The sequence below is a fragment of the Salmo salar genome, unplaced genomic scaffold (genome assembly GCF_965601325.2).
Source record: "Salmo salar unplaced genomic scaffold, fSalSal1 ptg000721l, whole genome shotgun sequence".
In the NCBI taxonomy this organism is placed as follows: domain Eukaryota; kingdom Metazoa; phylum Chordata; class Actinopteri; order Salmoniformes; family Salmonidae; genus Salmo; species Salmo salar.
This window is the reverse complement of record NW_027675475.1, coordinates 190,001-205,000: the sequence shown is the minus strand read 5'-3', so window position 1 is coordinate 205,000 and position 15,000 is coordinate 190,001. Positions and strand designations below refer to the sequence as shown.

The 15,000-nt window shown below is 53.8% G+C and overlaps 1 protein-coding gene across 7 annotated transcripts in view; it reads right to left on the bottom strand.

Moving 5' to 3' along the window:
- Positions 1-15,000, bottom strand: part of LOC123740234 (cleavage and polyadenylation specificity factor subunit 4) — a 26,967-nt gene that overhangs the window by 1,317 nt on the left and 10,650 nt on the right. The window contains exons 6-8 of one of the 7 annotated variants that reach the window (XR_014391613.1): positions 9,596-9,668; positions 5,828-9,487; positions 5,113-5,185 (exon numbers count right to left, since the gene is read on the bottom strand). Coding sequence is in view for 2 of the 7 variants with exons in the window: in XM_082972513.1 (XP_082828639.1) it covers positions 9,056-9,487; positions 9,596-9,668 (505 nt within the window). In the remaining 5 variants the exon portion in view is untranslated. Of the gene's footprint in view, positions 1-138; positions 334-5,112; positions 5,186-5,546; positions 9,488-9,595; positions 9,669-15,000 lie in introns of those variants that run through there. The other 6 variants (XR_014391609.1, XR_014391612.1, XR_014391611.1 and 3 more) reach the window with 6 other exon arrangements.

The following is a 15,000-nucleotide window of genomic DNA, read 5'->3' as shown; positions in this document are numbered from 1 at the left end:
AGCAATTAGATTGAATCCCAACCTGACACACAAACACATATATATATATTGATATTAAAACAGGTTAGGAGCTCTGTGTGTGTGTGTGTGTGTGTGTGTGTGTGTGTGTGTGTGTGTGTGTGTGTGTGTGTGTTTTACCTTGTAGCAGGTGACCTGGTCTAGTGGACGCGGCCCCCTGTTCCCTCCTCCCATGTTGTTGTGGTGCTGATGCATGCTGGGACCGGAGGAGTACGGCTGGCGTTGATGGTGTTGATGCTGGTGAGGGCCCGCCCCTCCACCGGGATTGGTCAGCTGGATGAGTGACAGGGACGAGCGGCCGAGCGAAGGCAACGGCTGAGACGAGGACAGGAGGAGAGGAAAGGAATATAAATTAAGTTGAATATAAAGAGAAGAGAGAGACGGGGAGAGAGAGAGAGAGAGACGGGGTGAGAGAGAGAGAGAGACAGGGTCAGAGAGAGAGAGAGAGAGAGACGGGGTGAGAGAGAGAGAGAGAGAGAGACGGGGTGAGAGAGAGACGGGGTGAGAGAGAGAGACGGGGTGAGAGAGAGAGACGGGGTGAGAGAGAGAGACGGGGTGAGAGAGAGAGAGAGACGGGGTGAGAGACGGGGTGAGAGAGAGAGAGAGACGGGGTGAGAGAGACGGGGTGAGAGAGAGAGAGAGAGACAGAGAGAGAGAGACGGGGTGAGAGAGAGGGGGTGTCCTACCTTCTGGTGACCCAGTATCTGTGCTGGTAGTGAGAGAGAGGGGGTGTCCTACCTTCTGGTGTCCCAGTATCTGTGCTGGTAGTGAGAGAGAGGGGGTGTCCTACCTTCTGGTGACCCAGTATCTGTGCTGGTAGTGAGAGAGAGAGGGGGTGTCCTACCTTCTGGTGTCCCAGTATCTGTGCTGGTAGTGAGAGAGAGGGGGTGTCCTACCTTCTGGTGTCCCAGTATCTGTGCTGGTAGTGAGAGAGGGGGTGTCCTACCTTCTGGTGACCCAGTATCTGTGCTGGTAGTGAGAGAGAGAGGGGGTGTCCTACCTTCTGGTGTCCCAGTATCTGTGCTGGTAGTGAGAGAGAGGGGGTGTCCTACCTTCTGGTGTCCCAGTATCTGTGCTGGTAGTGAGAGAGAGGGGGTGTCCTACCTTCTGGTGACCCAGTATCTGTGCTGGTAGTGAGAGAGGGGGTGTCCTACCTTCTGGTGACCCAGTATCTGTGCTGGTAGTGAGAGAGAGGGGGTGTCCTACCTTCTGGTGACCCAGTATCTGTGCTGGTAGTGAGAGAGAGAGGGGGTGTCCTACCTTCTGGTGACCCAGTATCTGTGCTGGTAGTGAGAGAGAGAGGGGGTGTCCTACCTTCTGGTGACCCAGTATCTGTGCTGGTAGTGAGAGAGAGAGGGGGTGTCCTACCTTCTGGTGACCCAGTATCTGTGCTGGTAGTGAGAGAGAGGGGGTGTCCTACCTTCTGGTGACCCAGTATCTGTGCTGGTAGTGAGAGAGAGGGGGTGTCCTACCTTCTGGTGTCCCAGTATCTGTGCTGGTAGTGAGAGAGAGGGGGTGTCCTACCTTCTGGTGACCCAGTATCTGTGCTGGTAGTGAGAGAGAGAGGGTGTCCTACCTTCTGGTGACCCAGTATCTGTGCTGGTAGTGAGAGAGAGGGGGGGTGTCCTACCTTCTGGTGTCCCAGTATCTGTGCTGGTAGTGAGAGAGAGGGGGTGTCCTACCTTCTGGTGACCCAGTATCTGTGCTGGTAGTGAGAGAGAGGGGGTGTCCTACCTTCTGGTGTCCCAGTATCTGTGCTGGTAGTGAGAGAGGGGGTGTCCTACCTTCTGGTGTCCCAGTATCTGTGCTGGTAGTGAGAGAGAGGGGGTGTCCTACCTTCTGGTGACCCAGTATCTGTGCTGGTAGTGAGAGAGGGGGTGTCCTACCTTCTGGTGTCCCAGTATCTGTGCTGGTAGTGAGAGAGAGGGGGTGTCCTACCTTCTGGTGTCCCAGTATCTGTGCTGGTAGTGAGAGAGAGGGGGTGTCCTACCTTCTGGTGACCCAGTATCTGTGCTGGTAGTGAGAGAGAGGGGGTGTCCTACCTTCTGGTGACCCAGTATCTGTGCTGGTAGTGAGAGAGAGGGGGTGTCCTACCTTCTGGTGTCCCAGTATCTGTGCTGGTAGTGAGAGAGAGAGGGGGTGTCCTACCTTCTGGTGTCCCAGTATCTGTGCTGGTAGTGAGAGAGAGGGGGTGTCCTACCTTCTGGTGTCCCAGTATCTGTGCTGGTAGTGAGAGAGAGGGGGTGTCCTACCTTCTGGTGTCCCAGTATCTGTGCTGGTAGTGAGAGAGAGGGGGGGTGTCCTACCTTCTGGTGACCCAGTATCTGTGCTGGTAGTGAGAGAGAGAGGGGGTGTCCTACCTTCTGGTGACCCAGTATCTGTGCTGGTAGTTAGAGAGAGGGGGTGTCCTACCTTCTGGTGTCCCAGTATCTGTGCTGGTAGTGAGAGAGAGAGGGGGTGTCCTACCTTCTGGTGACCCAGTATCTGTGCTGGTAGTGAGAGAGAGGGGGTGTCCTACCTTCTGGTGTCCCAGTATCTGTGCTGGTAGTGAGAGAGAGAGGGTGTCCTACCTTCTGGTGACCCAGTATCTGTGCTGGTAGTGAGAGAGAGAGGGGGTGTCCTACCTTCTGGTGACCCAGTATCTGTGCTGGTAGTGAGAGAGGGGGGGTGTCCTACCTTCTGGTGTCCCAGTATCTGTGCTGGTAGTGAGAGAGAGAGGGGGTGTCCTACCTTCTGGTGTCCCAGTATCTGTGCTGGTAGTGAGAGAGAGAGGGGGTGTCCTACCTTCTGGTGTCCCAGTATCTGTGCTGGTAGTGAGAGAGAGAGGGGTGTCCTACCTTCTGGTGACCCAGTATCTGTGCTGGTAGAGAGAGAGGGGGTGTCCTACCTTCTGGTGACCCAGTACCTGTGCTGGTAGTGAGAGAGAGAGGGGGTGTCCTACCTTCTGGTGACCCAGTATCTGTGCTGGTAGTGAGAGAGAGAGGGGGTGTCCTACCTTCTGGTGACCCAGTATCTGTGCTGGTAGTGAGAGAGAGAGGGGGTGTCCTACCTTCTGGTGACCCAGTATCTGTGCTGGTAGTGAGAGAGAGAGGGGGTGTCCTACCTTCTGGTGTCCCAGTATCTGTGCTGGTAGTGAGAGAGAGGGGGTGTCCTACCTTCTGGTGACCAAGTATCTGTGCTGGTAGTGAGAGAGAGAGGGGGTGTCCTACCTTCTGGTGACCCAGTATCTGTGCTGGTAGTGAGAGAGAGGGGGTGTCCTACCTTCTGGTGTCCCAGTATCTGTGCTGGTAGTGAGAGAGAGGGGGTGTCCTACCTTCTGGTGACCCAGTATCTGTGCTGGTAGTGAGAGAGGGGGTGTCCTACCTTCTGGTGACCCAGTATCTGTGCTGGTAGTGAGAGAGAGAGGGGGTGTCCTACCTTCTGGTGTCCCAGTATCTGTGCTGGTAGTGAGAGAGGGGGTGTCCTACCTTCTGGTGACCCAGTATCTGTGCTGGTAGTGAGAGAAAGGGGGTGTCCTACCTTCTGGTGACCCAGTATCTGTGCTGGTAGTGAGAGAGGGGGTGTCCTACCTTCTGGTGACCCAGTATCTGTGCTGGTAGTGAGAGAGGGGGTGTCCTACCTTCTGGTGTCCCAGTATCTGTGCTGGTAGTGAGAGAGAGGGGGTGTCCTACCTTCTGGTGTCCCAGTATCTGTGCTGGTAGTGAGAGAGAGAGGGGGTGTCCTACCTTCTGGTGACCCAGTATCTGTGCTGGTAGTGAGAGAGAGGGGGTGTCCTACCTTCTGGTGTCCCAGTATCTGTGCTGGTAGTGAGAGAGAGAGGGGGTGTCCTACCTTCTGGTGTCCCAGTATCTGTGCTGGTAGAGAGAGAGAGAGGGGGTGTCCTACCTTCTGGTGACCCAGTATCTGTGCTGGTAGTGAGAGAGAGGGGGTGTCCTACCTTCTGGTGACCCAGTATCTGTGCTGGTAGTGAGAGAGGGGGTGTCCTACCTTCTGGTGACCCAGTATCTGTGCTGGTAGTGAGAGAGAGGGGGTGTCCTACCTTCTGGTGACCCAGTATCTGTGCTGGTAGTGAGAGAGAGGGGGTGTCCTACCTTCTGGTGACCCAGTATCTGTGCTGGTAGTGAGAGAGAGAGGGGGTGTCCTACCTTCTGGTGTCCCAGTATCTGTGCTGGTAGTGAGAGAGGGGGTGTCCTACCTTCTGGTGACCCAGTATCTGTGCTGCTAGTGAGAGAGAGAGGGGGTGTCCTACCTTCTGGTGTCCCAGTATCTGTGCTGGTAGAGAGAGAGAGAGGGGGTGTCCTACCTTCTGGTGACCCAGTATCTGTGCTGGTAGAGAGAGAGAGAGGGGGTGTCCTACCTTCTGGTGACCCAGTATCTGTGCTGGTAGTGAGAGAGAGAGGGGGTGTCCTACCTTCTGGTGACCCAGTATCTGTGCTGGTAGTGAGAGAGAGAGGGGGTGTCCTACCTTCTGGTGTCCCAGTATCTGTGCTGGTAGTGAGAGAGAGAGGGGGTGTCCTACCTTCTGGTGACCCAGTATCTGTGCTGGTAGTGAGAGAGAGGGGGTGTCCTACCTTCTGGTGTCCCAGTATCTGTGCTGGTAGTGAGAGAGAGAGAGGGGGTGTCCTACCTTCTGGTGTCCCAGTATCTGTGCTGGTAGTGAGAGAGAGAGGGGGTGTCCTACCTTCTGGTGACCCAGTATCTGTGCTGGTAGTGAGAGAGAGGGAGTGTCCTACCTTCTGGTGTCCCAGTATCTGTGCTGGTAGTGAGAGAGAGAGAGGGGGTGTCCTACCTTCTGGTGTCCCAGTATCTGTGCTGGTAGTGAGAGAGAGAGGGGGTGTCCTACCTTCTGGTGACCCAGTATCTGTGCTGGTAGTGAGAGAGAGAGGGGGTGTCCTACCTTCTGGTGACCCAGTATCTGTGCTGGTAGTGAGAGAGAGAGGGGGTGTCCTACCTTCTGGTGTCCCAGTATCTGTGCTGGTAGTGAGAGAGAGAGGGGGTGTCCTACCTTCTGGTGACCCAGTATCTGTGCTGGTAGTGAGAGAGAGGGGGTGTCCTACCTTCTGGTGTCCCAGTATCTGTGCTGGTAGTGAGAGAGAGAGAGGGGGTGTCCTACCTTCTGGTGTCCCAGTATCTGTGCTGGTAGTGAGAGAGAGAGGGGGTGTCCTACCTTCTGGTGACCCAGTATCTGTGCTGGTAGTGAGAGAGAGAGGGGGTGTCCTACCTTCTGGTGACCCAGTATCTGTGCTGGTAGTGAGAGAGAGGGGGTGTCCTACCTTCTGGTGACCCAGTATCTGTGCTGGTAGTGAGAGAGAGAGGGGGTGTCCTACCTTCTGGTGACCCAGTATCTGTGCTGGTAGTGAGAGAGAGAGGGGGTGTCCTACCTTCTGGTGACCCAGTATCTGTGCTGGTAGTGAGAGAGAGAGGGGGTGTCCTACCTTCTGGTGACCCAGTATCTGTGCTGGTAGTGAGAGAGAGAGGGGGTGTCCTACCTTCTGGTGACCCAGTATCTGTGCTGGTAGTGAGAGAGAGGGGGTGTCCTACCTTCTGGTGACCCAGTATCTGTGCTGGTAGTGAGAGAGAGGGGGTGTCCTACCTTCTGGTGACCCAGTATCTGTGCTGGTAGTGAGAGAGAGAGGGGGTGTCCTACCTTCTGGTGACCCAGTATCTGTGCTGGTAGTGAGAGAGAGAGGGGGTGTCCTACCTTCTGGTGACCCAGTATCTGTGCTGGTAGTGAGAGAGAGAGGGGGTGTCCTACCTTCTGGTGACCCAGTATCTGTGCTGGTAGTGAGAGAGAGAGGGGGTGTCCTACCTTCTGGTGTCCCAGTATCTGTGCTGGTAGTGAGAGAGAGGGGGTGTCCTACCTTCTGGTGTCCCAGTATCTGTGCTGGTAGTGAGAGAGAGAGGGGGTGTCCTACCTTCTGGTGTCCCAGTATCTGTGCTGGTAGTGAGAGAGAGAGGGGGTGTCCTACCTTCTGGTGACCCAGTATCTGTGCTGGTAGTGAGAGAGAGAGGGGGTGTCCTACCTTCTGGTGACCCAGTATCTGTGCTGGTAGTGAGAGAGAGAGGGGGTGTCCTACCTTCTGGTGACCCAGTATCTGTGCTGGTAGTGAGAGAGAGAGGGGGTGTCCTACCTTCTGGTGTCCCAGTATCTGTGCTGGTAGTGAGAGAGAGGGGGTGTCCTACCTTCTGGTGACCCAGTATCTGTGCTGGTAGTGAGAGAGAGGGGGTGTCCTACCTTCTGGTGACCCAGTATCTGTGCTGGTAGTGAGAGAGAGAGGGGGTGTCCTACCTTCTGGTGTCCCAGTATCTGTGCTGGTAGTGAGAGAGAGGGGGTGTCCTACCTTCTGGTGACCCAGTATCTGTGCTGGTAGTGAGAGAGAGAGGGGGTGTCCTACCTTCTGGTGACCCAGTATCTGTGCTGGTAGTGAGAGAGAGGGGGTGTCCTACCTTCTGGTGACCCAGTATCTGTGCTGGTAGTGAGAGAGAGAGGGTGTCCTACCTTCTGGTGACCCAGTATCTGTCCTGGTAGTGAGAGAGGGGGTGTCCTACCTTCTGGTGACCCAGTATCTGTGCTGGTAGTGAGAGAGGGGGTGTCCTACCTTCTGGTGTCCCAGTATCTGTGCTGGTAGTGAGAGAGAGAGAGGGTGTCCTACCTTCTGGTGTCCCAGTATCTGTGCTGGTAGTGAGAGAGAGGGGGTGTCCTACCTTCTGGTGACCCAGTATCTGTGCTGGTAGTGAGAGAGAGAGGGGGTGTCCTACCTTCTGGTGTCCCAGTATCTGTGCTGGTAGTGAGAGAGAGAGGGGGTGTCCTACCTTCTGGTGACCCAGTATCTGTGCTGGTAGTGAGAGAGAGGGGGTGTCCTACCTTCTGGTGACCCAGTATCTGTGCTGGTAGTGAGAGAGAGAGGGGGTGTCCTACCTTCTGGTGACCCAGTATCTGTGCTGGTAGTGAGAGAGAGAGGGGGTGTCCTACCTTCTGGTGTCCCAGTATCTGTGCTGGTAGTGAGAGAGAGGGGGTGTCCTACCTTCTGGTGACCCAGTATCTGTGCTGGTAGTGAGAGAGAGAGGGGGTGTCCTACCTTCTGGTGACCCAGTATCTGTGCTGGTAGTGAGAGAGAGGGGGTGTCCTACCTTCTGGTGACCCAGTATCTGTGCTGGTAGTGAGAGAGAGGGGGTGTCCTACCTTCTGGTGTCCCAGTATCTGTGCTGGTAGTGAGAGAGAGAGGGGGTGTCCTACCTTCTGGTGACCCAGTATCTGTGCTGGTAGTGAGAGAGAGAGGGGGTGTCCTACCTTCTGGTGTCCCAGTATCTGTGCTGGTAGTGAGAGAGAGGGGGTGTCCTACCTTCTGGTGACCCAGTATCTGTGCTGGTAGTGAGAGAGAGAGGGGGTGTCCTACCTTCTGGTGTCCCAGTATCTGTGCTGGTAGTGAGAGAGAGGGGGTGTCCTATCTTCTGGTGTCCCAGTATCTGTGCTGGTAGTGAGAGAGAGGGGGTGTCCTACCTTCTGGTGACCCAGTATCTGTGCTGGTAGTGAGAGAGAGGGGGTGTCCTACCTTCTGGTGTCCCAGTATCTGTGCTGGTAGTGAGAGAGAGAGGGGGTGTCCTACCTTCTGGTGTCCCAGTATCTGTGCTGGTAGTGAGAGAGAGGGGGTGTCCTACCTTCTGGTGACCCAGTATCTGTGCTGGTAGTGAGAGAGAGGGGGTGTCCTACCTTCTGGTGACCCAGTATCTGTGCTGGTAGTGAGAGAGAGGGGGTGTCCTACCTTCTGGTGTCCCAGTATCTGTGCTGGTAGTGAGAGAGAGAGGGGGTGTCCTACCTTCTGGTGACCCAGTATCTGTGCTGGTAGTGAGAGAGAGAGGGGGTGTCCTACCTTCTGGTGTCCCAGTATCTGTGCTGGTAGTGAGAGAGAGGGGGTGTCCTACCTTCTGGTGACCCAGTATCTGTGCTGGTAGTGAGAGAGAGAGGGGGTGTCCTACCTTCTGGTGTCCCAGTATCTGTGCTGGTAGTGAGAGAGAGGGGGTGTCCTACCTTCTGGTGTCCCAGTATCTGTGCTGGTAGTGAGAGAGAGGGGGTGTCCTACCTTCTGGTGACCCAGTATCTGTGCTGGTAGTGAGAGAGAGGGGGTGTCCTACCTTCTGGTGTCCCAGTATCTGTGCTGGTAGTGAGAGAGAGAGGGGGTGTCCTACCTTCTGGTGACCCAGTATCTGTGCTGGTAGTGAGAGAGAGAGGGGGTGTCCTACCTTCTGGTGACCCAGTATCTGTGCTGGTAGTGAGAGAGAGAGGGGGTGTCCTACCTTCTGGTGTCCCAGTATCTGTGCTGGTAGTGAGAGAGAGGGGGTGTCCTACCTTCTGGTGTCCCAGTATCTGTGCTGGTAGTGAGAGAGAGGGGGGGTGTCCTACCTTCTGGTGTCCCAGTATCTGTGCTGGTAGTGAGAGAGAGGGGGTGTCCTACCTTCTGGTGACCCAGTATCTGTGCTGGTAGTGAGAGAGAGGGGGTGTCCTACCTTCTGGTGTCCCAGTATCTGTGCTGGTAGAGAGAGAGAGAGGGGGTGTCCTACCTTCTGGTGTCCCAGTATCTGTGCTGGTAGTGAGAGAGAGGGGGGGTGTCCTACCTTCTGGTGACCCAGTATCTGTGCTGGTAGTGAGAGAGAGAGGGGGTGTCCTACCTTCTGGTGTCCCAGTATCTGTGCTGGTAGTGAGAGAGAGAGGGGGTGTCCTACCTTCTGGTGTCCCAGTATCTGTGCTGGTAGTGAGAGAGAGAGGGGGTGTCCTACCTTCTGGTGACCCAGTATCTGTGCTGGTAGTGAGAGAGAGGGGGTGTCCTACCTTCTGGTGACCCAGTATCTGTGCTGGTAGTGAGAGAGAGAGGGGGTGTCCTACCTTCTGGTGACCCAGTATCTGTGCTGGTAGTGAGAGAGAGAGGGGGTGTCCTACCTTCTGGTGTCCCAGTATCTGTGCTGGTAGTGAGAGAGAGGGGGTGTCCTACCTTCTGGTGACCCAGTATCTGTGCTGGTAGTGAGAGAGAGGGGGGGTGTCCTACCTTCTGGTGTCCCAGTATCTGTGCTGGTAGTGAGAGAGAGGGGGTGTCCTACCTTCTGGTGTCCCAGTATCTGTGCTGGTAGTGAGAGAGAGAGGGGGTGTCCTACCTTCTGGTGTCCCAGTATCTGTGCTGGTAGTGAGAGAGAGAGGGGGTGTCCTACCTTCTGGTGTCCCAGTATCTGTGCTGGTAGTGAGAGAGAGAGGGGGTGTCCTACCTTCTGGTGACCCAGTATCTGTGCTGGTAGTGAGAGAGAGGGGGGGTGTCCTACCTTCTGGTGTCCCAGTATCTGTGCTGGTAGTGAGAGAGAGAGGGGGTGTCCTACCTTCTGGTGTCCCAGTATCTGTGCTGGTAGTGAGAGAGAGGGGGTGTCCTACCTTCTGGTGTCCCAGTATCTGTGCTGGTAGTGAGAGAGAGAGGGGGTGTCCTACCTTCTGGTGACCCAGTATCTGTGCTGGTAGTGAGAGAGAGAGAGGGGGTGTCCTACCTTCTGGTGTCCCAGTATCTGTGCTGGTAGTGAGAGAGAGGGGGTGTCCTACCTTCTGGTGTCCCAGTATCTGTGCTGGTAGAGGAGGCTGTTCGGTGGCTCCCATTGGCAGGTCAAACCGCGGGCTGCAGAAAGACACACCCATTATTCTGGACTCATTTCATCTCACGGCCTAAACGCTACTATTTTCACAGGGCTCTGGGTCAGAGAGGATTATGGGTAGTGTAGTTTTACCTCCTCCTGGGTCAGAGAGGATTATGGGTAGTGTAGTTTTACCTCCTGGGTCATAGAGGATTATGGTTAGTGTAGTTTTACCTCCTCCTGGGTCAGAGAGGATTATGGTTAGTGTAGTTTTACCTCCTCCTGGGTCAGAGAGGATTATGGTTAGTGTAGTTTTACCTCATGGGTCATAGAGGATTATGGGAGGTGTAGTCTTACCTCCTCCTGGGTCATAGAGGATTATGGGAGGTGTAGTTTACCTCCTGGGTCATAGATGATATAAATATGACCAGGGTAACAGTCGAATACCTCTGCAGTATTCCACCAGACCCCGCAGGGTAACAGTTGAATACCTCTGCAGTATTCCAGACCCCGCAGGGTAACAGTTGAATACCTCTGCAGTATTCCACCAGACCACGCAGGGTAACAGTTGAATACCTCTGCAGTATTCCACCAGACCCCGCATGGTAACAGTTGAATACCTCTGCAGTATTCCAGACCCCGCAGGGTAACAGTTGAATACCTCTGCAGTATTCCACCAGACCACGCAGGGTAACAGTTGAATACCTCTGCAGTATTCCAGACCCCGCAGGGTAACAGTCGAATACCTCTGCAGTATTCCAGACCCCGCAGGGTAACAGTTGAATACCTCTGCAGTATTCCACCAGACCCCGCAGGGTAACAGTTGAATACCTCTGCAGTATTCCACCAGACCCCGCAGGGTAACAGTTGAATACCTCTGCAGTATTCCACCAGACCCCGCAGGGTAACAGTTGAATACCTCTGCAGTATTCCACCAGACCACGCAGGGTAACAGTTGAATACCTCTGCAGTATTCCAGACCCCGCAGGGTAACAGTCGAATACCTCTGCAGTATTCCAGACCCCGCAGGGTAACAGTCGAATACCTCTGCAGTATTCCAGACCCCGCAGGGTAACAGTTGAATATCTCTGCAGTATTCCAGACCCCGACAGGGTAACAGTTGAATACCTCTGCAGTATTCCAGACCCCGCAGGGTAACAGTCGAATACCTCTGCAGTATTCCAGACCCCGCAGGGTAACAGTTGAATACCTCTGCAGTATTCCAGACCCCGCAGGGTAACAGTTGAATACCTCTGCAGTATTCCAGACCCCGCAGGGTAACAGTTGAATACCTCTCCAGTATTCCAGACCCCGCAGGGTAACAGTTGAATAACTCTGCAGTATTCCACCAGACCCCGCAGGATAACAGTTGAATACCTCTGCAGTATTCCAGACCCCGACAGGGTAGCAGTCGAATACCTCTGCAGTATTCCAGACCCCGACAGGGTAGCAGTCGAATACCTCTGCAGTATTCCAGACCCCGCAGGGTAACAGTTGAATACCTCTGCAGTATTCCAGACCCCGCAGGGTAACAGTTGAATACCTCTGCAGTATTCCAGACCCCGCAGGGTAACAGTTGAATACCTCTGCAGTATTCCAGACCCCACAGGGTAACAGTTGAATACCTCTGCAGTATTCCAGACCCCGACAGGATAACAGTTGAATACCTCTGCAGTATTCCAGACCCCGACAGGATAACAGTTGAATACCTCTGCAGTATTCCAGACCCCGCAGGGTAACAGTCGAATACCTCTGCAGTATTCCAGACCCCGCAGGGTAACAGTTGAATACCTCTGCAGTATTCCAGACCCCGCAGGGTAACAGTTGAATACCTCTGCAGTATTCCAGACCCCGCAGGGTAACAGTTGAATACCTCTGCAGTATTCCAGACCCCGCAGGGTAACAGTCGAATACCTCTGCAGTATTCCAGACCCCGCAGGGTAACAGTTGAATACCTCTGCAGTATTCCAGACCCCGCAGGGTAACAGTTGAATACCTCTGCAGTATTCCAGACCCCGCAGGGTAACAGTTGAATACCTCTGCAGTATTCCAGACCCCGCAGGGTAACAGTCGAATACCTCTGCAGTATTCCAGACCCCGCAGGGTAACAGTTGAATACCTCTGCAGTATTCCAGACCCCGACAGGGTAGCAGTTGAATACCTCTGCAGTATTCCAGACCCCGCAGGGTAACAGTTGAATACCTCTGCAGTATTCCAGACCCCGCAGGGTAACAGTTGAATACCTCTGCAGTATTCCAGACCCCGACAGGATAACAGTTGAATACCTCTGCAGTATTCCAGACCCCGACAGGATAACAGTTGAATACCTCTGCAGTATTCCAGACCCCGACAGGATAACAGTTGAATACCTCTGCAGTATTCCAGACCCCGACAGGATAACAGTTGAATACCTCTGCAGTATTCCAGACCCTGACAGGGTAACAGTTGAATACCTCTGCAGTATTCCAGACCCCGCAGGGTAACAGTTGAATACCTCTGCAGTATTCCAGACCCCGCAGGGTAACAGTTGAATACCTCTGCAGTATTCCAGACCCCGCAGGGTAACAGTTGAATACCTCTGCAGTATTCCAGACCCCGCAGGGTAACAGTCGAATACCTCTGCAGTATTCCAGACCCCGCAGGGTAACAGTTGAATACCTCTGCAGTATTCCAGACCCCGACAGGGTAGCAGTTGAATACCTCTGCAGTATTCCAGACCCCGCAGGGTAACAGTTGAATACCTCTGCAGTATTCCAGACCCCGCAGGGTAACAGTTGAATACCTCTGCAGTATTCCAGACCCCACAGGGTAACAGTTGAATACCTCTGCAGTATTCCAGACCCCGACAGGGTAACAGTTGAATACCTCTGCAGTATTCCAGACCCCGACAGGATAACAGTTGAATACCTCTGCAGTATTCCAGACCCCGACAGGATAACAGTTGAATACCTCTGCAGTATTCCAGACCCCGACAGGATAACAGTTGAATACCTCTGCAGTATTCCAGACCCCGACAGGATAACAGTTGAATACCTCTGCAGTATTCCAGACCCCGACACGATAACAGTTGAATACCTCTGCAGTATTCCACCAGACCCCACAGGATAACAGTTGAATACCTCTGCAGTATTCCAGACCCCGACAGGGTAACAGTTGAATACCTCTGCAGTATTCCAGACCCCGCAGGGTAACAGTTGAATACCTCTGCAGTATTCCAGACCCCGCAGGGTAACAGTTGAATACCTCTGCAGTATTCCAGACCCCGACAGGGTAGCAGTCGAATACCTCTGCAGTATTCCAGACCCCGCAGGGTAACAGTTGAATACCTCTGCAGTATTCCAGACCCCGACAGGGTAACAGTTGAATACCTCTGCAGTATTCCAGACCCCACAGGGTAACAGTTGAATACCTCTGCAGTATTCCACCAGACCCCACAGGGTAACAGTCGAATACCTCTGCAGTATTCCAGACCCCGCAGGGTAACAGTCGAATACCTCTGCAGTATTCCAGACCCCGCAGGATAACAGTTGAATACCTTTGCAGTATTCCAGACCCCGCAGGGTAGCAGTTGAATACCTCTGCAGTATTCCAGACCCCGACAGGGTAACAGTCGAATACCTCTGCAGTATTCCAGACCCCGACAGGGTAACAGTCGAATACCTCTGCAGTATTCCAGACCCCGCAGGATAACAGTTGAATACCTCTGCAGTATTCCAGACCCCGACAGGGTAACAGTTGAATACCTCTGCAGTATTCCACCAGACCCCACAGGGTAACAGTCGAATACCTCTGCAGTATTCCAGACCCCACAGGGTAACAGTCGAATACCTCTGCAGTATTCCAGACCCCGCAGGATAACAGTTGAATACCTTTGCAGTATTCCAGACCCCGCAGGGTAGCAGTTGAATACCTCTGCAGTATTCCAGACCCCGACAGGGTAACAGTCGAATACCTCTGCAGTATTCCAGACCCCGACAGGGTAACAGTCGAATACCTTTGCAGTATTCCAGACCCCGACAGGGTAACAGTCGAATACCTCTGCAGTATTCCAGACCCCGCAGGGTAACAGTTGAATACCTCTGCAGTATTCCAGACCCCGCAGGGTAACAGTTGAATACCTCTGCAGTATTCCAGACCCCGCAGGGTAACAGTTGAATACCTCTGCAGTATTCCAGACCCCGACAGGGTAACAGTTGAATACCTCTGCAGTATTCCAGACCCCGACAGGGTAACAGTTGAATACCTCTGCAGTATTCCAGACCCCGACAGGGTAACAGTTGAATACCTCTGCAGTATTCCAGACCCCGACAGGGTAACAGTTGAATACCTCTGCAGTATTCCAGACCCCGCAGGGTAACAGTTGAATACCTCTGCAGTATTCCAGACCCCGCAGGGTAACAGTTGAATACCTCTGCAGTATTCCAGACCCCGCAGGGTAACAGTTGAATACCTCTGCAGTATTCCAGACCCCGCAGGGTAACAGTTGAATACCTCTGCAGTATTCCAGACCCCGACAGGGTAGCAGTTGAATACCTCTGCAGTATTCCAGACCCCGCAGGGTAACAGTTGAATACCTCTGCAGTATTCCAGACCCCGCAGGGTAACAGTTGAATACCTCTGCAGTATTCCAGACCCCGCAGGGTAACAGTTGAATACCTCTGCAGTATTCCAGACCCCGCAGGGTAGCAGTTGAATACCTCTGCAGTATTCCAGACCCCGCAGGATAACAGTTGAATACCTTTGCAGTATTCCAGACCCCGCAGGGTAGCAGTTGAATACCTCTGCAGTATTCCAGACCCCGACAGGGTAACAGTCGAATACCTTTGCAGTATTCCAGACCCCGACAGGGTAACAGTTGAATACCTCTGCAGTATTCCAGACCCCGACAGGGTAACAGTTGAATACCTCTGCAGTATTCCAGACCCCGACAGGGTAACAGTTGAATACCTCTGCAGTATTCCAGACCCCGACAGGGTAACAGTCGAATACCTCTGCAGTATTCCAGACCCCGACAGGGTAACAGTCGAATACCTCTGCAGTATTCCAGACCCCGACAGGGTAACAGTCGAATACCTCTGCAGTATTCCAGACCCCGACAGGGTAACAGTCGAATACCTCTGCAGTATTCCAGACCCCGCAGGGTAACAGTTGAATACCTCTGCAGTATTCCACCAGACCCCGCAGGGTAACAGTTGAATACCTCTGCAGTATTCCACCAGACCCCGCAGGGTAACAGTTGAATACCTCTGCAGTATTCCACCAGACCACGCAGGGTAACAGTTGAATACCTCTGCAGTATTCCACCAGACCCCGCAGGGTAACAGTTGAATACCTCTGCAGTATTCCAGACCCCACAGGGTAACAGTTGAATACCTC